Source organism: Palaemon carinicauda, chromosome 3, assembly GCF_036898095.1.
Source record: "Palaemon carinicauda isolate YSFRI2023 chromosome 3, ASM3689809v2, whole genome shotgun sequence".
NCBI classification, from domain to species: domain Eukaryota; kingdom Metazoa; phylum Arthropoda; class Malacostraca; order Decapoda; family Palaemonidae; genus Palaemon; species Palaemon carinicauda.
Window position 1 is genome coordinate 146,797,571 of NC_090727.1, and position 23,361 is coordinate 146,820,931.

A 23,361-nucleotide genomic window follows, 5' to 3' on the forward strand; every position below is an offset into this window, starting at 1 on the left:
TTTGGTGTTTGAGGTGTGTCAAACTCCCCTCTACAACTTTTTCTTACTGTTAAGACGCAGGGTGATTTTGGGGGTAATCTTTCATAAAAAAAGGTGCGTCTTATGACACGGGAAATACGTAATTAAAAAGGAAAACTTTTTGGTTTAAGAGATTTTATGCACATCCACATCCTGTAGTTGATTAGAGATTGTTAATGTGTGCTTATTTCATCGAGAAAAGTGATACTGTGTATGATCCCTGCATGTAAGGGATAAGCATTTGTTTAGAGGTACTGTACAGTACTTAATTTAGTAAGAGGAATGTTATAAGGATCGAGACTACCATCTTGGTCTTCTCCCTTGCAATCTAGCTGTCTAAAAGAGTGGCTAGAAATGAGGGAATGTGACAGTTTTGCAGCAGAAAGGTCTAAAGTAAAACAAGAATTTGAGGCTCTACGAAAGAATTTCAAATCTGGGCTGTGCCAGGTACCATCTGAACCCTTACTGAGTACTGTAGTGCAATAGAACCGGTAACTAACCACTTGAGGAATTAGGCTTGGGTTTGAAACAGGAGAAATTGGGCCTAAAATATTACCCTTAATTGAGGACTTATTGGTCTTAGATTTCACAAAAGAAGCTAATAGTGTTAAAAGCATTATAAGCTCATGACTTTCAAAACTAGACTTGTTATGACTGTAGCAGTCAAATGTGGGGAGTGACAATCATCATCATTCCCTCCAAAATCAACTAACCTTGGACTAAAAGTAGGCTTTCTGTTACGCTTTGAACTTTAATCTGATCAGCAACCATGAAACATACTTTCCAAAGAGGATCAGTAAGGCCTACTCACTCCTCACAGTGATTTTGTAAATTACAAAATTATCCCTGGCACAAAACACAAAGACATTACTAATCATGATCACCTAAAGACAATTCCTTTACATAATCTACACAAAAATTGCTAACAAATCAGAGGAATTTTTAAACCTCCAAAAAAAAAGAACATGCAAAATCCCCGACTTGAGCGCACATCTTCCTTGAATCAAGTCGACTTGGCGACTGAAGAATTTATACGACAGCATCCGCAGCATGTTATTGCATATGGATATTAGTTGGTCTCATTGTTTTAGAAGCATTAGTATATGGAAAGGTGAAAATATTGGAAATTGTTCCATTTTTAAGGGGTAATATCAACATACCTAGCATCTATAGACAAAAGCAATATGAACATCAGAGGAGGTTCATAGAAATGAAATATATCATCGATAGAAATACCAACTTACGTGCAAACCTTGTCTGTGGGGGTACACTCGTCAAAAACAGGTTTTACCGACTGCCAAAATTATGTGATAAGGACCCAATCATTGATTATATCTATTAAGTGATAGACCATTAGATACTGTATGCAAGTGATTACGCTTTCATTAGTGTTGTATAAGGACCTCCATTCAAATTACCCAGGTTGAATTTGGCAACCTTTTTAGGATGTAAGTACAGTACTGCACAATATTTGTAAACAAAAGTTCTACTGGTGGCTTATTGTCTTGGTTTTTATTATTATTATTATTGCTAAGTTACAACCCTAGTTGGAAAAGCAGGATGCTAGAAGCCCAAAGGTTCCAACAGGGAAAGAAAGCCCATTGAGGAAAGGAAATAAACTATATGAAAAATAATAAACAATTAAAATTGAATATTTTAAGAACAGTAACAACATTAAAACAGATCTTTCATATATAAACTATAAAAAGAGACTTAGGTTAGCATGTTCAACAAAAAAAAAACACTTGCTGCAAATTTGAACTTTTGAAGTTTTACTGATTCAACTACCCGATTAGGAAGATTATTCCACAACTAGGTCACAGCTGGAATAAAACTTCTAGAATACAGTGTAGTATTGAGCCTCATGGTGGAGAAGGCCTGACTATTAGAATTAAGTGCATACCTAGTATTACGAACAGGATGGTGCTGTCCGGGAAGATCTGAATGTAAAGAATGGTCAGAATTATGAAAAATCATGCAACACACATTATGAATTAATTGAACGGGGATACCAGAGATTAGTATCTAGATCAGGAATAAGAAAATGGACCGCAAGTTCCTGTCCAACAGATTAAGATAAGAACCAGCATCTGTGTATAAGATAGATGCATTAACATTCCTATTCATATGGAAGGGGATATATTGTTTTTAACAGTCACATACACTGTAAGAGGAGCTTAAATTAATAGCAAACTCTTGTATTGCTAGTACTGTGCATCTTTCAGTGTCCAGGTGTAGAGATTGGAACTCATTGGGCCTACCTTTCATAAGACTTCCTAACTATTCCAATTCCTAAGCAAATTTGCAGCTCCCTTCATTATTAATGTAGTTTTATGGTTTATTAGTGAACTCGATTTTGATCCCATCTTATGACCCATTTTAGTATTAAGGACACATAAAAAATGATTTTACAGAACATTTCCACCTATGATTTCAGCAGGATTTTGACAATTTCATTTAGCATTTATTTTCCCATCATCTAATATCATCCATAGGTATCTAGACACAAATACAGTAGAAGATTTGATGGCCTTACAGCAAGTCTTCATGTCATACCAGACAATTTCTTCCAGAATCTCTCTTCACAGGAACCCGCCAAATATTTCCTAACTCCATCAGAGGGATTTCTTCAGTTGTCAAGTAAGTAGTCCTTTTTGACTATCATGGCTGTGATTCTAATTGTGACCTCACACAGCAGTTTCACATACCAGCATTTGTCTTTTATGTGATGCACTTGAGATAATCCTGCCTATTTGTCACATTCTCTGTGTTTGCAGGAACATCAAACCAGTCAACCCAATGATACTTAAACTTTTATCCTCTTCATAGCTGTGTAGTTTTTCCGAACCTTGGTCTCTCTTTCTCTTGGTGTGTTCCAGACATAGAGTCCCTTGCAATTTGGATTCCTAACCTAGCACCCTCTTACTGAGGGAATACCTTAATGATGTTGCTTGGCTTCAACATGGAATATCTTTTCCTTTGTGAAGCCTTGTGACGGCCAAGAGGGCTCTCAAACTCGGGGAAAGTGTTCCCCTAGTTTGACTCTAAATTTCTTAATATACTCTTTTGCTATCTGTCAATTTTAATTTGGCCTCATCCTAATTGTATAAGCTTTCTTATGTCGCTCTGTCCAAGTTATGTAGATAATATCTCCCTTATTTCTTTTTTTTCAAATGACGTGGATATCTTCATGTTTGTTACAATTCACTGATTAGATGATTGGGAGAAGAGATCACAATTGGGAATGTAATTGTATCAAAACTATACATGAGATTATTGGATGACCTCAACCATCCTAAAGATGGTTTGGACCTTCTTGGGGGAACTGTTTTTGTGTTGGGTCATTGAAATCCAGGGGGACCCAATCTTTGTGGTATGAATCTTGTCTTTTGGCCGGGAGCCCATCATTACAAGTACAGAGAGGATGATCATATATTTTTATGGCCTCAGTCATAGGAGGCTGGGTTGGCTTACACCTGTGCTTCTATCTGTTTTGCTTCTATCCCTTATGGGTTGGGTAGGAAGTGGATCATTTGGGAAGTTTACTCTGTGCCAATGGGGGAGAAAGTAAATTTCCTTTTTCAAAGTATGATACAAGCAAATTAAGATAAAGAAATGGATCCTTTGGCAAATAAGTTCCCATCCCGTCTATATGCTGACTTCTCCCAACCTGGCACTGTTGATGACCTTTACTACTTTGAGTAAAGAAAATTCTATTGGAAAATTCCTGTTGAACCAAGCACCAAAAATTACCTCTGGATATTCGTGATAAAGTATTTGTTAGTGAGTGACTTAATAGTGAAGGACAGGACACCAAGATTCTAATTTAAAATTACTTCATTTAAGGCACTTATCAATTGAGCTCTACTATGAAGCCATGTGGATTACCTTTAAGATTTATAGTAAAATAGATTAGTATGAGAATGAACCTTAATGAGGGAGATGGAAAGTGTAAATATGGATCTCTCCTTGCAAATGCCAGGAAGCTTTTAAAAAAAGCAGAAACTTATAAAAAAGTAAGGAAAATGTTTTTCTGTTGAGCTAAATGTATACCATCCACCTGATTGGTGTAAAAGAGATTAATCCTAAAATAAATCTATTATGTGAAAGATCACCTAGGTCACCAATGTGTATTATTGCAACAACAAAAAGTCTTGAATACATACATACATATACCCAGGCACTTCCCCAATTTTGGGGGGTAGCCGACACCAACAATGAAACAAAACAAAAAAGGGGACCTCTACTCTCTACGTTCCTTCAGCCTAACCAGGGACTCAACCGAGTTCAGCTGGTACTGCTAGGGTGTCACAGCCCACCCTCCCACATTATCCACCACAGATGAAGCTTCATAATGCTGAATCCCCAACTGATGCTACCTCCGCGGACATCTAAGGCATCGGAGGCAGCAGCAGGGCCTACCGGAACTGCGTCACAATCGCTCGCCATTCATTCCTTATTTTTAACATAAAATAAGGAATGCCCTCTATAACTTTATTTTTTTTTTTTTTTATTTTTAATTTTGTAGCTCCAGCAGAAGAAAATATGCTAAATAGAACATGGCAACATTTCACGATGGGGCAAGAAATTAGTCTCGATTCATGCAGTCTAAAACACAAGCAACTGTACATCTTAAGTCACTTAAAACTTGAATATGTTATGTTGGATATTAAACTTGGTTTAAATCTTAGTTATTGAAGAATGGTGATCGTCAACAGGGACCTGTATGATTTTCTTTGACATGTGCACTCAAGAAATATAGGAGGTTCATAAGGTTCCTTATGACCATTCTCAAATTTGAAGATCATAATGTATTATCTTGTATCTATTGAAAATGAAAGAATGGAAGACGACCGTCTCAGGTATGCAAAATTGAAAAGCTTTGTAGCAGTTATTCTAATATAGATGTTCAACTTGTGTTGCAAAGTGCAACAATTGCATCCAGGATCACAAGTCAAGTTGATAAGAGGAGTCCTCAATGCCAAACAGAAGAATGAGCTATTCTGAAGTCCAATTCAGAGCTTATTAGTGTTTGGTATGCAAGGTGGATTTTAAACAAGATAGAAGGTTATGCAAAAACTTTGAAATCAATGGATGTTGGACATCCAAAGAGAAATGTAGCGCCACCTAGACCAAGTAATTGAAAGCTTTTACTTCCTAAATTATCTTTTGAGGCAAATACCAGTCCTGGTGATTTGGAATTGGTATGTCTCAGCAAAGAGCCATCTTCCACACCTGGGATGTACAACCAAGGTTGACATCGGTGGCAACAATTCTGCCTGTTTTAGGGGAAGACACTTTTTTTATGTTACTATTATAGGAAGAGTATCACATTTTGTTCCCGAGGCTTTCCCCCCTTATCAAAGTTCCCAATTCATTGATCCAGTTTCGTTAACAACCCGTTGAAGTACCAGGCTTTTTGGACAGCAGTTCAAGCGCTGTTGCAGACGGTAATAGAGGAAGTCACCATGCCCAAGAGAATTTACAATTCTCTTTTGCTAGCCTTAAAAGGTTTAGGTGGATTGAAGCCAGTTGTGGAAGTTTCAAACTTGAACAAATTTCTGGGTCTTTGAAGGTTTCAATGGAATCACCAACATTGTTGGTTAAGTTTTGAATACTCTCAATAGATCTCACAGATGCTTATTCTCAAATTCCAGTTCATCTTCAGTCATGGAAGTTCCTTCATTTAGTCCATGGTCAAAAGATTTTCCTGTTCACTTGCCAGTGCTTCAGTCTAGCACAGCACATCAAGGGTTTATTAGAATGATGATTCCAATATCAAAGTTTTTTGCATTTTCTTTCCATTTGTGTCCTGTATTATTTGGATGACTGTTTAGTGATGGGTTTCTCCAATGATAGGTTAATGAGGATAAGGATTGGGAAGATTATTCCACAACTTGGTCTCAGCTGGAATAAAACTTCCAGGTTTAGTTCCTTGGTCACAGCTGGAATAAAACTTCCAGCTTTAGTTCCTTTTCGGGCTTTTACATCGAGAAGAGAATTCAGTTCTTTTGGGAGTTACTTAAAGCCTTCAAAACAGAAGCTTCTCTGGCAGTCTACATGTGGATGGGGAATTCGTTTCTTTAGGACATCTCCAAATAACACCTTTGCAAATTCAGCTCTCGTTCTTGTGACAGGACTCTTGTTTTGAAGGAAGTATTGATAAACCATTGGTTGGAGTTGAATTGCCTTCTATAGTGGGACAACCTTCCATGCCTAGCAAAGGGAATCAGTAGGAAAATCCAGATACCAGATCTTTCTGTATTTTTGGATACATCTCATCTGGGTTTGGGAGGTGATCTTAGATGACACCCATCTCTTCAATCTATGGAGCTCTTAGGAGCAACACATGCATTTCAAATGGTTGTTAGTAGTATACAAGGTCCTGGTTCAGGTAGAGCAGCGAGCAATTGGAAGATAGTGGTAGTTTATGTGGACACTACCACTGCCATAGCTTACATCCAAAAGCAGGCAAGGGTACAAAAGTTGGAGATTCTTTTCCTTCATGAGAAACAATTGCTGCAGTGGACAGAAACAAGGAGTGTGCATTTGTCCTGGGAAAGTTAAATTACCTGGCTGACCAGCTAAGTAGAAAAAGGTCAGATTCTACCTCATGGTCCAAGTCGCTGTAAAGTTATTTCTTTGTTTCTCCCCCAATTTAGAGCCAAAAATTACTTGAAGGGAAAAGGCCTTCCTATGAATTTTACCCTGCCTTTTATGGCCAAAATAATGGAGAAAGACTCTTGAGGATAGATTTCCATGTTATTTCCTCAGGGGAATTTTTAAAGTAATTGAATTTGAGATTTGAATTACAGTGTTTTCATTATAATCTATTCGCTATATGTTCTTAATTGAAATGGAAATTCATCTTGGAATCAGAACTTATGACTCCGTTAAGTAAATGTATTCTGAAGTTTGAAACTATTTGCATGGCTTCCTCTGTATCAGTTTGTATCTAATGATCAGTGATTTGTGCTTAATCATTAGAAATAACAGAATAAAAAAGTTTTGTTAAATGATGACCAAAAGAGAGAAGCATTGAATAACAGAAGTTGAACTTATAGTGAGGTTCTTTGTATTTCGATTTTTTTTTTTTTGCTTAAAGCATAGTTTAATTGGATTATTATTATTATTATTATTATTATTATTATTATTGTTATTATTATTATTATTATTATTTTTTCAATATTAATCTTACCCGATGATCATGTAGCTGTCAACTCCGTTGCCCGACAGAAATCTAAGGTCGGGATACGCCAGCGATTGCTATACAGGTGGGGGTGTACACAACAGCGCCATCTGTGAGCAGGTACTCAAGTACTTCTTGTCAACAAGAACTCAATTTTTCCTCTGTCGTGCCACCGGCAAGACCTACTTGGATACGCTGTTGATTCTGGAGTTGTTTTTCACGTTTTTGGTGATGTATTCGCTCTAGATTTTAGCCTTCGCTATTCAGGAATCTTTATCATTAGCTTAGCAAGCTTTTTGATTTAATTTGGATTAATTGCTAGATTTTGGAATTCCCCCTTGACTATTTCTACAATTCAAGATGTCTGACCAGTCTCAAGTCCCTAAGTACAGGCAGTGTAGTGTTAGGGCTTGTAATAGGCGTCTTCCGAAGGCCTCCATAGATCCTCACACCGTTTGTTCCAATTGTAGGGGTAAATCCTGTCAATTGGAAGATCGATGTGGGGAATGCGCTGGGCTTTCCTTAAAAATGCACGTAGGCTAGAGAAGGATAGGATCAGGAGGAGTTCTTCTCGCTCTGTTGATTTTTCCTCTCCCCATGCCCCTCAACCTTTTCCTTCCCCTGTAGTGGTGACTCCCGACCCTGCTACTAGTGCTCAGCCCTCCATGGCGGATATGTTGCGTGCCATTCAGGCTCTTGGTGACAGAGTGGAGTCATTGGCTAATGACCGTAATCAGCTTTTGGCAGATGTCAAAGAGCTGAAAGCGCAAAGTGCAGTGGGAAGTGTTGTGAGTGCAAGTGAAGTGAAAAGTGTCAGTGTCAGTGTTGCGCATGAGGGTACATCTGTTCGTGCCAGTCGTCCTCCCAGTCCGGGACCTCTTGCAAGCTCCCAAGCCCAGGGGAGAAGCAATGTCGAAGGACCAAAGGGTTCGGCAGGCCTTGATCAGCGTACGGATGTACCCTCAGTGGTTGCGGACGTATATGTCAGAGATCGTCCCATCCACAAACAGACGAATGAGCCCTATCATTCCTCGTCTGTGGAGGAAGTTTCGAGGAAGAAACGTTGGACCAAGGTCTCACGACCTCTCAAGCGTAAGGTCCCTTCCGAGCGAGTCCAACGGCCCAGGTGTAGCCACTGGGTCAGTTCGGACTCGCCGCAGTCTTCTGAAGACTGCACACCTCCCAAGAGAGGTAGAGTGGTTCCACAACAGGCTACTACTCCGTCTGTTGCCGCACCAACCACGGTAGACCCTAAGTGGTCCATGCTGCAGACTATGCAGTCTCAGCTTGCTGCTTTCATGCAAGAGTATCATGCTGAGAAGGTTGACACTGCACCTGTTAACCTACAACCTGCCACGGTTGTGCGCTCAGCAGATACTGCGGCTGCCTGCTCCCACACTCCACCTGTGAGAGCTCCACCACCGATGCGCAGTCCACCCTGCCAGACGCATGTTCATGCTGCACCCTCCGTTGACATGCGTGAGCTACCGCATCAGCAGTGGGAAGGTGCTGTAGAGCTGTCGTGTTTTGACACAATGCGGCATGCTCCGCAACCCATGCGGCATGCTCCGCATCCCATACGGCATGCTCCGCAACCCACGGCAGTCCCTCCCACGCACCAACACTCTGCTTTTGTTGTTGCCAGCTCGCAGACTGACCAGCAGCGGCATGATGTTGGATCCGCAGCAGCTACGCATGCACCCGTGCTGCCGGATTCAGCCGTTCAGCTTTCTGCTCCACCTTTGCCACTTCCTACTCAGCTTTCGGATGATGGAGTATCGGATGACGAAGCTGCACATTTGGACGAACCGCACTCCGACTTAGAAGGTCCCAAGTCTACGCCTCCCTCCTTAGACTTTCGGAAAGTCCTTGCCTTGTTCAGGGACTTGTATCCGGAACAGTTTGTGTCTGCAACCCCTCGCTCTCCTCCCTCCGAGTTTGCTCTGGGCATGCAGTCAGCAGCTCCTGCCTTCACCAAACTTGTCCTCGCACGCTCATCCAAGAGAGCTTTGAGGGTTATGGGAGAGTGGTTGCAGTCCAAGAAGCAACTGGGAAAGACTGCTTTCATCTTTCCGCCTACCAAGCTTGCTTCCAAATCTAGCGTCTGGTATGCCACGGGAGAGGAACCCGGCTTGGGAGTTCCTGCCTCTGCCCAGGGTGACTTCTCAAGTCTGGTTGACTCTCCCCGCAGGCTGGCTATGAGACGATCTAAGATTTGCTGGTCCTTTTCTGACATGGATCATCTGTTGAAGGGAGTCTTTCGTGCTTTTGAGATCTTCAACTTCCTCGATTGGTGTTTGGGAGCGTTAAACAGAAAGACTTCCCCTTCGGATAAGGACTCTGCCATGCTTATCATGTCTAGCATGGACAAAGCCATTCGGGATGGGTCTGGTGAGCTTGCGGCTTCGTACGTGTCGGGAGTGCTTAAGAAGAGAGAACATCTTTGCTCCTTCTTGTCGTCTGGGATCACTCCTTGCCAGAAGTCGGAGTTGTTGTTTGCTCCTCTCTCCAAGTGTCTGTTTCCGGAGGAGCTGATCAAGGGGATGGCTGCCTCGTTGATCCAGAAGGATACCCATGACCTGATGGCATCTTCCGCACGTAAGGCTAAAGCTTTACCTTCCGTGCCTAGACCTTTCCGTTCTGCAGCAGTGGACACACCAGCAACTAGGTTCATCCCGCCCTTTCGTGGCAGAGCCTCCAGCAGAGGAGGTACCTGTGCCGACAGTCACCGTGGCAAATCCAAGAAGGGTTCCAAGTCCGCAAAAGGCAGGATCTGACTGCCTTCCTCTCCAGACAGCAGTGGGAGCCAGGCTCAAGAACTTCTGGCAAGCTTGGGAGAGCAGAGGTGCAGACGCTCAGTCTGTGAAGTTGCTAAGGGAGGGGTACAGAATTCCGTTCTGCCGCAGTCCCCCTCTAGCAACGTCTCCCATCAACCTCTCTCCCAACTACAAGGAGAAGGACAAGAGGCTAGCGTTGCAACAAGAGGTGTCGCTCTTGCTACAAAAGGGAGCGGTAGTCATAGTCCGGGACCATCAATCCCCGGGCTTCTACAACCGTCTCTTCCTGGTAGCGAAGAAGACAGGAGGTTGGAGACCGGTGCTGGACGTCAGTGCTCTCAATGCTTTTGTCACCAAGCAGACGTTCACGATGGAGACGACGAAGTCGGTCCTAGCAGCGGTCAGGAAGGAAGACTGGATGGTCTCGTTAGACCTGAGAGACGCGTACTTTCACGTCCCCATCCATCCAGACTCCCAACCTTTCCTAAGGTTCGTCTTTGGAAAGGTCGTGTACCAGTTCCAAGCCCTGTGCTTTGGCCTAAGCACGGCACCTCTTGTGTTTACCAAACTGATGAGGAATATTGCCAAATTCCTTCACTTGGCAGACATCAGAGCCTCCCTCTATTTGGACGACTGGCTTTTAAGAGCTCCGTCAAGTCGTCGCTGTCTGGAGAATCTCAGATGGACTATGGATCTGACCAAGGAATTGGGCCTCCTGGTCAATATAGAGAAGTCCCAACTCGTCCCATCCCAAACCATTGTCTATCTCGGTATGGAGATTCAGAGTCGAGCTTTTCGGGCTTTTCCGTCGGCCCCAAGGATCAATCAAGCCCTAGAATGCATCCAGAGCATGCTGAGAAGGAACCGATGTTCAGTCAGGCAGTGGATGAGTCTAACAGGGACACTTTCATCGCTGGCCCAGTTCATCGAGTTAGGGAGACTCCACCTCCGCCCCCTTCAGTATCATCTAGCTGCTCACTGGAGAAAGGACATGACGCTAGAGGCGGTCTCAGTGCCTATTTCCGAAGAGATGAGGTCTACACTGACGTGGTGGAAGAACAGCATTCTTCTCAGGGAAGGTCTACCATTGGCTGTTCAGACCCCCGACCACCGTCTCTTCTCGGACGCATCGGACACGGGCTGGGGTGCGACACTGGACGGACAGGAATGCTCGGGCACGTGGAATCAGGAGCAAAGGACACTTCACATCAACTGCAAGGAGCTTTTGGCAGTTCATCTGGCCTTGATAAACTTCAAGTCCCTCCAGCTAAGCAAGGTGGTGGAGGTGAACTCCGACAACACCACAGCCTTGGCGTACATCTCCAAGCAAGGAGGGACTCATTCGAGGAAGTTGTTCGAGATCGCAAGGGACCTCCTCATTTGGTCAAAAGATCGAAAGATTTCGCTGGTAACGAGATTCATTCAGGGCGACATGAATGTCATGGCAGATCGCCTCAGCCGGAAGGGTCAGGTCATCCCCACAGAGTGGACCCTTCACAAGAATGTTTGCAGCAGACTATGGGCCCTGTGGGGTCAGCCCACCATAGATCTTTTCGCTACCTCGATGACCAAGAGGCTCCCGATGTATTGTTCTCCGATTCCAGACCCAGCAGCAGTTCACGTGGATGCCTTTCTGCTGGATTGGTCCCATCTAGACCTGTATGCGTTCCCTCCGTTCAAGATTGTCAACAGGGTACTTCAGAAGTTCGCCTCTCACGAAGGGACACGGTTGACGTTGGTTGCTCCCCTCTGGCCCGCGAGAGAATGGTTCACCGAGGTACTGCAATGGCTAGTGGACGTTCCCAGGACTCTTCCTCTAAGAGTGGACCTTCTGCGTCAGCCACACGTAAAGAAGGTACACCCAAGCCTCCACGCTCTTCGTCTGACTGCCTTCAGACTATCGAAAGACTCTCAAGAGCTAGAGGCTTTTCGAAGGAGGCAGCCAGAGCGATTGCCAGAGCAAGGAGGACATCCACTCTCAGAGTCTATCAGTCAAAATGGGAAGTCTTCCGAAGCTGGTGCAAGGCGAATGCAGTTTCCTCAACCAGTACCTCTGTAACGCAGATAGCTGACTTCCTGTTACATCTAAGGAATGTAAGATCCCTATCAGCTCCTACGATCAAGGGTTACAGAAGCATGTTGGCAGCGGTCTTCCGCCACAGAGGCTTGGATCTTTCCACCAACAAAGATCTACAGGACCTCCTTAGGTCTTTTGAGACCTCAAAGGAACGTCGGTTGTCCACACCAGGCTGGAACCTAGACGTGGTTTTAAGGTTCCTGATGTCAGCAAGATTCGAACCGCTTCAATCAGCCTCTTTTAAGGATCTCACATTAAAGACTCTTTTCCTCGTTTGCTTAGCAACAGCTAAAAGAGTCAGTGAGATCCACGCCTTCAGCAGGAACATAGGTTTTACATCTGAAACGGCTACGTGTTCCTTGCAGCTCGGTTTTTTGGCTAAAAACGAGCTTCCTTCTCGTCCTTGGCCCAAGTCGTTCGAGATCCCAAGCCTGTCCAACTTGGTGGGGATCGAACTAGAGAGAGTACTTTGCCCAGTAAGAGCTCTTAAGTACTATTTAAGACGGACAAAGCCATTACGAGGACAATCAGAAGCTTTATGGTGTTCTATCAAGAAACCTGCTTTACCGATGTCTAAGAACGCAGTTTCTTACTACATCAGGCTTCTGATTAGAGAGGCCCATTCTCATCTGAAGGAAGAAGACCTTGCTTTGCTGAAGGTAAGGACACATGAAGTTAGGGCTGTCGCTACTTCAGTGGCCTTCAAACAGAACCGTTCTCTGCAGAGTGTTATGGATGCAACCTATTGGAGAAGCAAGTCAGTGTTCGCATCATTTCATCTCAAAGATGTCCAGTCTCTTTACGAGAACTGCTACACCCTGGGACCATTCGTAGCAGCGAGTGCAGTAGTAGGTGAGGGCTCAGCCACTACATTCCCATAATCCCATAACCTTTTTTAATCTTTCTCTTGAAATGCTTTTTATTGTTGTTTTTGGGTTGTACGGAAGGCTAAGAAGCCTTCCGCATCCTGGTTGATTTGGCGGGTGGTCAAATTCTTTCTTGAGAAGCGCCTAGATTAGAGGTTGTGATGAGGTCCTTTAGTATGGGTTGCAGCCCTTCATACTTCAGCACCTAGGAGTCGCTCAGCATCCTAAGAGGATCGCTAGGCTCAGTAAGGAAGACGTACTTAAAAAAGGCAGAGTAATGGTTCAAGTCGACTTCCTTACCAGGTACTTATTTATTTTATGTTTGTTATTTTGAATAACTGCTTAAATGAAATACGGGATACTTAGCTTCTAATGTTAACATGTATGCTGGTCTCCACCCACCACCCTGGGTGTGAATCAGCTACATGATCATCGGGTAAGATTAATATTGAAAAATGTTATTTTCCTTAGTAAAATAAATTTTTGAATATACTTACCCGATGATCATGATTTTAAGGACCCTCCCTTCCTCCCCATAGAGAACCAGTGGACCGAAGAGAAAATTGAGTTCTTGTTGACAAGAAGTACTTGAGTACCTGCTTACAGATGGCGCTGTTGTGTACACCCCCACCTGTATAGCGATCGCTGGCGTATCCCGACCTTAGATTTCTGTCGGGCAACGGAGTTGACAGCTACATGATCATCGGGTAAGTATATTCAAAAATTTATTTTACTAAGGAAAATAACATATTATTATTATTATTATTATTCAAAAGTGGGATGCTATAGGCCCAAGGGCTCTAACAGGGAAGTTTGCCTAGTGAGGCAAGGAAATAAGGAAACACACAGAACATTGTGCCTGAGTGTATCCTCAAGCAAAAGAACTTTAACCCTAAACAGTGGAAAACCATGGTGCAGAGGCTAGAGAACAATGGTTTGATTTTGGAGTGCCCTTCTCCTGGAAGAGCTGCTTACCATAGCTAAAAAGTCTCTTCTACATTTACCAAGTGGAAAATAACCACTGAACATATACAATGCAGTAGTAAACCCCTTGAGTGAATCGGAGTTTTTCAGTTATCATGGTGTTGTCAGGTTATGAGGAAAGAGGACAATGGTTAAGTGTGTTCAGTGTATGTGTGAGTAAAGGTAAAATGAGCAGTAACCAGAGAGAGGCATCCAATGTAGTACTATCTGGCCAGTCAAAGGACCCAATAACTCTCTTAGGGGTAGTATCTCAATGGGCAGCTGGTGCCTAGCCAACCTACTACCTACTAGCATTGACTTGCATTGAGTTACATTGTGATATGTAAGTTATTGGTTCAAGTTCCTTGTGTGTATTACCTCTTGTCCACCTAGTAAGTATGTTGTTCACCTTGTACCCTTCAGAGGTAAGATTCATGGAAATGATCATGATTTTGAAACTAAAATCTTTTATTTCCATTCTTAGCTTTGAATAAAACTAAGAACCCACTTTCCTTCCTACTTGTAAGGTGATACCTACTTTCACTGAGATCTGTGGGTGAATCCTTACATCACTGGCCTGGCTGTAACTGCCCTCTTGGCAGCTGGGAAATTTTGGCAGCTAGTTTAAAGGATGATGCAGGAGAAAGTTTCTTTAATTTTAATTAGAGGTTATCAAGATAAACTTTCACTTAGTAGTGTGTTCTGTTCAGAGGTAAATGTGGAAATAAAAGATTTTAAATTCAAAATCATGTTGCTCTTTTCACCAAATACTGGTTAATCTTTGTGCCAAATGAGCAGTTTTTACATTTTGGTTTATTGGTAAGGTAAGGTTTGCCAGATTTATTGGTTTGATGGGACTATGATGATTAGTACTGTATTTGAATAAAACTGTAGTAATGGCATTTAGAATTTAAACCATAGGACCTTTGGTTCTTCAGTCATTTTTTTCTTGCTAAGATACCTTAATGATTTTTTGAGTATAATGTATATTCCTGATCTACTAGATGAAAATAGTTTCGTTTGCTTCTGAGACTCAACTTTGGAGAAATTTTGAATAAAGCATTTACCTGGTGCCCTGATGCCTTCTCATGCTTTATAATGGCTCATAATTTTTTTTCTTGTAATTTCAGCTTCTGGGAGATTTGAAAAAAATCAGTTTAGCAATAAGCAAGTTACAGAAAGATTACAACCATTTGATTCCATCTAGAATTTTGTCGCCAGGTGCCCACTCAAATTCTGCGCTTCCAATACCACAGCAAAATCTTCATCCTTCAGCAACGCATACTCCTTGCACAAATTCTGCTCATTCCAGGGTCAGGTAAGATTAAATTAAAATTTTTGTTATGTTCAATCTGAATCTTTCATTAGTAAAAACTTTTATGAATAAATGTTAAGGGGCTGTTCAAAGCATCAAGTGGAAGATTGATTTATTTAAAAAACCATCCTTCAACTATATTTAAAGTTTGTGTTAGTAATTAATTTTCAACCATGCAAAAACTTTTTGTATCGTTTACAAGGAGCTCATGTGGTTTTAGAATTATTAGGATTATGATATCTACAGCAACCTCCATTTCATATTTATTCTCTTCATTCAGCAGCTTTACAGCTTTCACCATTCCTATATTTCTTTATTTTCAACTTTAATTTTTCTATTTTTTTTATATATACTCTACCCATTCTTGAGCCTTTTTGGATCCCTTTTGAGAGCTGTTTCCACCTACTAATTTTAATGTTATATAAGCAGAGATTTTTTTCCTGATTTTTTTAATGTCTTAATTTTTCACTTACCATGTTTTTATTCTTTTGACAGCCTTTTATGTCCTCTTCCTATTTTTCAGAAAGCCTCTCTCAGTATCGCTGCATGATCTTTTTCTTTTATGTTGTGCATGTTTTTCATCATCCTCTAAATGAGAGAAAGCCATATTGGAGTCTTAACGGTTTCAAGAAGGATTTTTTTTTTTCATGCTGATTTTTCTGCGACTAGCAATAGTTCTTGAAGTGGGCAAACATATCCATCAGTTAGACTAAAGGTGTCTCTCCATGCTCTTTTTCTACTTCTCCTTATTAATTTGAACGTAACCAGATTTTATGACCCTTTTCCCATTTTGCTGTTCATCATCAGTGATTTGCTTCAAAGTGTTTTTGGGTACAATTTGCTGAGGCTTTGTATTTTAAGTTATTTTTGAGTTTTGGGTGTTGTCAGCCACCCAGAAGATAGTTTGGACCTCATTAGCAGACCTACACACCAGGGTTGGCTCCTCGAAATCCATGGTGAGCATATCCTTGATTTCGGACTCAAGGCCTCACCCACCATTACAGTGAAAAGTGGGGTTCCATGCTCCCGTGTTATCATTCCTAATAGACTGGGTTAGCTTACATATGTCTGTGTGTCTTATCTGTTATGGTGCTATAACTTTAGGGTAGGTTCTAGAGTGAACCATAGAAGTGCTGAACAACTATTGATATGTACTCTTCTGAAACAGTTATCATTTTCCATTTTTTTCTCATCCCTTTCTGTTGGATCCATCCTAAATTAATCTCCTTTTAATCCACTGCTTCCCACCTCTCCCCTTCCCTCTCCCCAGGCAAAATTGACAACCTTCTTCTGGTGACTCTTGAACTTAAGGACTCTACGTTGACTTAATTAAGATGGTAATTATTCATATTTTTATTTAGAGAAAAAAATGTTTTTTATAATAAAGCTATTATTTCTATCTTTACCTAAGGTTCATGTGGGGAATTGGTGGGTGGGAGATGACATAAGAGGGATCCCAGGTGAGTATAGAAATAATTTAATTTTCCTGTATACAAACCAGAACCCTGTAACTAGGGATATTGTTTTCAGTACAAGTTGGAATGGACATTGAAATCGTTATCAAGGTAGTTAATGACAGTTGTTGACCAGAGGCGAATTCCGCCCCATCTATGGGAAGGTCTTCATTTTTAGTTTCGGCTGCAAAGTGTACCCATAATCGAGGTTTTGATTTTCTTTTTCTTTCAGGAAGTGAATGCTGGCTATTGATTGATTGGATATGAAGCCAAGGGAAAGGGTGGACTTTGCAACTGGTTTTTGTTAAACCAGCTGTAGATCCAATCTCTCTCTGCTACTCGTAGAGGCATGATTGTTCATAATCATGCCAGTGTGCCTAGTGTAGGTCTTTGTCTCCTTTGCAGTGACAAACATATGCCTTAAGGGGAAGGAAGAGAACGGATCTTCTCTTGAGTCTGTCTTTGAAATGACCAAGAAGAAAGTGAGTAGGTCTTTTGCTTCATCTGTTTGCTCATTGAGTGTATCTGCTATTGCCGTTTCCTACGCTTAGCCCTGTTTCAGTCCCTTAGGGGTATGAATCACGAGCAAGGCGCCCTTGGAGCTATGTCAGCTACCTTTGAAGTTCTGATGGGCCGTGTAGTTCATCCATTGGAGATTGGAGGCTCTTCTCCGTTTCCATTGATACCACTGACGACAAGTTTACCCTAAGGAAGGCTTGGGCCTTCTTAGGTCTTTCAGGTATGCCCTCTATAACTTGTTAAGGTAGCAGGTAATTAAGGATACATCTCTCCTGGTATTTACAGTGCCAGTGTCTTCCTTGGCAACACCAGTAGTCAATGTGTCCTCAGGATCAGAGACTCCAGTGCTGTCCCCATTGGTAACCCCCTAAGCCCAAATGATGGTAAAGGCTTGTCCTGTGACAAGTGCTAGCTAGATTCTCCAGCACCCATAGATGTCATGCCTAACAGTGGGCATAGGTCGGCCCATGGCCAAAAGTGTATGTTTTCCCATGCATCACCCCTGTGTTTACCTCTTCCCTTGTGTCGGCACCCCGACTCTTATGCTCGGGGATCCACGGCCGATAACTCCCACTCTATTTTTCTTGTGACACCGCTTATTACTGTTTCCTGTTCTCTGTGAGGGCACCCCATGATAAGTGTTCCCCAGTACTGTGGTTCCTGTTGGAGCAACTCCTGTGATTTCTCCCCTCATTGGGGAGTAGGCGTCATTGAAAGCTCAGACCTCAACGCTTTTGGTTGCAAAGCTTCTGGTGAGGGTTGAAAAGAGGAAGAATTTTGCACATTCTTCCTCCTCCAACTCCTCTACTGCATTATCATCTTTGACTTCCAACTCTGACACTTATTAGAGGAAGAGGAGGTTGTAGAAGTGTAGGAAGGCAATCATAGTCGTAAGGAATTTTATACTAAATACTTGTGAGTGTCTGAACATAATACGAACATAGATTAGTTTAATTAATATAAATTACTCCCAAATACAGTACATTTTTTCAATACTTTGCACCAGAACTTCAACATAACTACCACAGTCCCCAACTCCCAGTAACTGTCTGAGAAAATCAGTGCTGTTACTAAACTGTAACTTAATACATATTGGAATTTAATTAGTACAAATCGTCCCTCCCCCCCATATGCACTTTCATACTACAAGAACATCATCAGCAATTACAGTGCCCTATGCCCAGTAACTCTTATAAGAAAACCAGACTTCTTTAAAATGGTGCTGGTGCTAAGACTCATTCTCTTTCTACAGATAGTAATATCATGAACCTAAACTGTGATATCCCTCATCTGATATCATATGAATACAATTTTTTTGAGAGTGGATGCCCTGGAATCCTAACCCCCCCCCCCCCAAAAAAAAAAAAAAGTTAGCCACCTTTTCTCTGATTTTTTTCAAGTATTCTAGATGAAACTTAACTGCCCTAACCAGGTAAAGAAACCAATCCCCATACAACCCAAATATATCCTTAACCTTGGAATGTGGAAAGGTGCAAAGACTTTTTGTTTTAAAATCATTCTTATTCCAGTAGGTAAGAGCATTATAATCCTTACTGAGAGCATAATTAAAATGTCAGACTATAATTTTTCATTTGGCAATAGAAAATTTTAAAACAAAAAATTTTGTCTGATTATTTTTTGAAATTTTTTAAAATTAAAATAATTTAAAAGATCAAGTCTGATCTATTGATACACTATACTAAAAGCTTATTGATAGTTTTAAAATTTTTTTAATGAATTTGAAATTAACGGAGGAGGTGGTGTTTTAAAAAGGTTAAAAAGCTCCCCAAAAACTGAAACAAAATTTGAAAATTAAAAGCTGTTCCATGAATATAGAGTAAATTTTCATTAAATATACACATCATCAATGAATGAATTATCAATATAGATCCAGGGCACCGGCCACCCGTTCAGATACTACCGCTAGAGAGTTATTGGGTCCTTTGGCTGGTGAAACAATACTACATTGAACCTCTCTCTGGTTACGGCTTATTTTTTCCTTTGCCTACACATACACAAAATAGTCTGGCTTATTCTTTACACCTCCTGTGTCCTCATACACTTGATAACGCTAAGATTCCAAACAGCTAATCTGTGCAATAGAGATTAGCTGGCTACTTTTCTCTTGGTAAGGGTAGATGAGACTTTGTGTATGGTTGTCTATGGTAAGCAGCTCTTCTAAGAGGACACTCCAAAATCATACCATTATTATCTAGTCTTGAGTAGTGCCATAGCCTCTGTACCATGGTCTTTCACTGTCTTGGGTTAAAGTTCTCTTGCCTGAGGGTACATTTGGGCACACTATGTTATCTCCCCCCCCCCTTTTTTTTTTTTTTTTTTTTTTTTTTTAAATTGTGTTGAGCAGGCTTAATAGAAGGGCCTAGATGCCTGTTGGTTTATCAAGAGGTTGTCTTCTCCTTATGTTTCTTTTTCTTTTCAAAACCATCTTTACTGTCCTCCCTTCAGTTGAAATGGCTATCTTGGAGGGTATTTAGCGTTACATGGTGTATCGGCTCCCCCATATTGACCAGTTTTTCCTACTTTTTATCTTTAGTCAATGGGTTCTGTCAATCACTTTATTTATATGTCTATATTTTCTTTATCATTATTGTTAATCTAGTTTTTAAGTATGATGTATCTTTTTTAATGCCATTAATTCTTATGCTGTTTGGAGACATTGATCAAAATCTGGGACCAGTACATCCTAAACTTCATCAGTGTTGTCTACTGTATTGGAATATTCGTGGTCTCCATGCAAATATTCAAGACCTTACAGTTGCATCTAGACAGTATGATATTCTTTTGTCCTCAGAAACTTTGTTTTCTGGTATGAGGCACTCATCTGAGCTCCTTATAACTAACTGGTTTTAAGAAGTCAATAATTTTTTCACGGGAACCATTCCTAGGGCCAGGGGAATGGCCTGAATATTTAGACCGAGTATCCTGCTTCTCCTAAATCCTGCTATGAATGTGGATGTCATGATATTGAGGTAAAACAAGTTTGTGCCAAGCATAATAACTTCTATTTGTGTTTGATCTACCAGAATTGTGACATGGATGATTCTATCTTCGACTGTCTGCTTACCATTATGGCTAAGATACAAGAAGATGATAGAAGGGCCTCTTTTGTTTTTGTTGGTGATTTCAATTCTCTCCATAAGGAATGGTTAAAATTCTGTTTCTCCCACTGATCGCCATGGCTTGAGAGCTTAGGACTTTGCCCCTGAATTAGGCTGTGAACAAATCATAAATGATGCTACTCACAAGTCTGTTAATTGCTTGGACCTCGTATACTCCAACTCCCCTGGCAGGTAGTGTCTGTTGCAATTTTTTCACTTCCCTCCATTATAAATGGTTGTAAGCATTTCATATAAAATGCTTAAAACCAAAAGGAACCATTCAGTATATTTTGGACATACCATGGTCATTACAGGTTGTGCCCCTAACTCGCTACGTGGGATTAGAATTCCCATTCGTCCTCTGTCCAAAAATGCAATACCATTTCATGTTAAAAGTTTGGTTGCAAAAACTTATCAATAATTGGATCCAGATCTTATAAAATTCTTGAAGATTAAGGTTCTAGAGATTAGGAGTAAAACTACAGTACATCTCTTTAATTTTTGCCGACATGTGTCTCTGAAAAGGATTTTAGCAGTAATTCAATAACTTAGCATTTTTAGTATTCTGTAGGCATTATCTTGAAGAATTCAGGCTTTTTTATGCAGATTATTGGCTTCTATGTCCTATAATGGCTGCTAGTTCTGTGATCTTTTTTAATTTTTTTTTAATTTGATTATTTTATAGATTTCTGTTTGGTGTGGCTTATTGGTACTGTCTCTGCCAGGTGATTGCTAGACTGCTTCGAGTCCCGCTCAAATTCTTTAGGTCCTTTATAGTCTGTAGCCTAAATATCCTTATGAGCTAAGGAGGGAGCCTATAAGTCTACCTACTGAGTCGTCTGCAGCCGTTGCTGAGCCATCCCTGGTCCCAACTTGGTGGGAGAGGAGTCTTGGACACTGATCATGTGTCAGTCTCTAGGGCATTGTCCTGGTTGCTATGGATATGTCAGTGTCCCTTGCCTCTGCCATTTATGGGTGGCTTTTAAAACCTTCAAATATTGTTAGAAAAACAATCTGAAGTCTCATGATTTCCATTAATCTAGACCAATTGAGTTTAAAATTTTAATTTTATACATATTAATTTCCTTTTTGACCTATCTCATTTTTTCACTGGCATCCCATCTCCACCAGAGTGCAGGAGTTAGGAATATGAACATCAGGAGAGGCTTATAGAAATAAACAGAATTTTAATATTCTTTTTTTTTTTTTATTTCTCTGCTCACTTGATGTTTAGATACATTACCACCCTCCTCCCCACTGACTTGTGATGTTAAAGAATAGGGAATACTTTCAGCTTAAAAACTGAATTACATGGAATACCTGGCTCTCCATACCATTAACCCCTAGACTGTTTCATTACTTTACTATGGGCATGTTGTTGTTGTTGTTGTTATTGTTGTTGATGATTGTTTTTTTGTGAGGAAAGAAAATGGAAAAATTTTTGATGAATTTTGTGGATAAATATTGATAAATCAGGATTCTGGAGAGGTATCAATATGAACATCAGGTGAGTACTATATAGAAATAACAAATTATACTATACAAATTACAGTTTTCTTGAACAGGTCAAAATGTCTTTTTCTTAGTGTACCTGTTTCATATTTATTTATCCTAATCATTTTTATTTCTCTTTGATAATTTATTCTTCACTTATTCCTTTCATTTCCATACTGAAAAGCTTTCCCTTTTTGGTCCTTTTGGCTTGTATAATTATTTCCCAACTAGGGTTGCATCTTCGTTTGTATTAATGTCTAAAGTAATAATACTGATAATCATTATTGATAATATTGATGGTAATAAAGAAATATGCTAGTAATAATGCCAATTTTAGTTTCCCAAATAAGTCTGAAAAGTTCTGTTTCTTTAAGTATATGACTAGATTTAATCATATCTAAATAGTATAGGATATGCTATGGATATCATGTTAATTAGGACTCCCTTTACTCCCATTTAGGATTCTACATTATCTATTTTGTAAAAAGGGGTGTATTTATGGGAATATTGAAGTGATTTATAAATTTATGCTGTTAGTCCTTAAGATTCTTGATAAATTTTATTTTAATGTGATGGGGTAACTTAGTTATTTTCTCTTAATTAATCATATCCTTGTTTTACTTGTTTAAATAAAGTATAATTGTCTCCATGCTAACCATTTCCTTTTGTACGTGTTTGAATAGAAAAAGGTTCTTGACCTTTTAAGGGTATGATCCAGAAACTAGATAAATAGGGAAGCAATATTTTATAAAATTATTCTTTTTAGATAAAGGTTGGATTTCAAGGTCTATGACCTTAAGGAAAGTTGTGCAGTTACTTCTTTTTTATGTTACTGCTATGGTGTGTAAATACTGTTACGTATGTATGTGAGGCACTTGAGTTTAAAAATTTTTTTTCATTGATAAAATTGAAAATGGTAGGATGATGTCCTGGAATTATTTTTCAAAGTGAATTTTGTGAAAAATTCTTTACAGGTTAAGGCACCTGTTTATAGGATATGGTGCTTTAACCTCTTATATTTCAAGATAACTTCTATTACTGTACTTTATTTTTTCAATAATTTATTAGTATTCATATTCTAAATAGTTCCATTGCCAATGTTAGGCTAAAAATAGATGTACAATACTGTCAATAATAGAAAATAGTTCTATCATCATAAGAGGTCTTGAATGTGATTTGCCACTCAAGTTTTATGACTCCTAAAATCTCAGGATATATTTCTGTTGGGAACTTACTTTTGTATGATGTTACATTAGCTATTTCCAAGTCATTTACTTTGACGATTGGCTAAATAACTATAAAAGTAAGCACTGTAATTGCATTTTCCAATTCCGTATCATTTTGGCAGTAGTGTACATCATAGTCCATGATTTTACCACCCTCTGTGCATGTAAGAAATTAAAAAATTATCGCTATAGGTAGTGCCGAAGTTGAGAATTTGTACGGGCCTTAGCCCACAAGTTACTCTGATGTCCACGGATGGTAATGATTTTGACAGATTCAATCCCTCTGCTTTGTATGCTTGGTAAAAAAAGAAAAAAAAATGACTGGGGAGAATAATCACATGTTG

The 23,361-nt window shown here is 40.3% G+C and overlaps 1 protein-coding gene across 14 annotated transcripts in view; it reads left to right on the forward strand.

Annotated features, from left to right (window-relative positions):
* LOC137638602 (sphingomyelin synthase-related protein 1-like) overlaps nucleotides 1-23,361 on the forward strand; it is a 230,391-nt gene that overhangs the window by 192,639 nt on the left and 14,391 nt on the right. For all 14 annotated transcript variants that reach the window (XM_068370825.1, XM_068370828.1, XM_068370818.1 and 11 more), the window contains one exon: nucleotides 15,021-15,208. In XM_068370825.1, coding sequence (XP_068226926.1) covers nucleotides 15,021-15,208 — 188 coding nt within the window. The remainder of the gene's footprint in view (nucleotides 1-15,020; nucleotides 15,209-23,361) is intronic.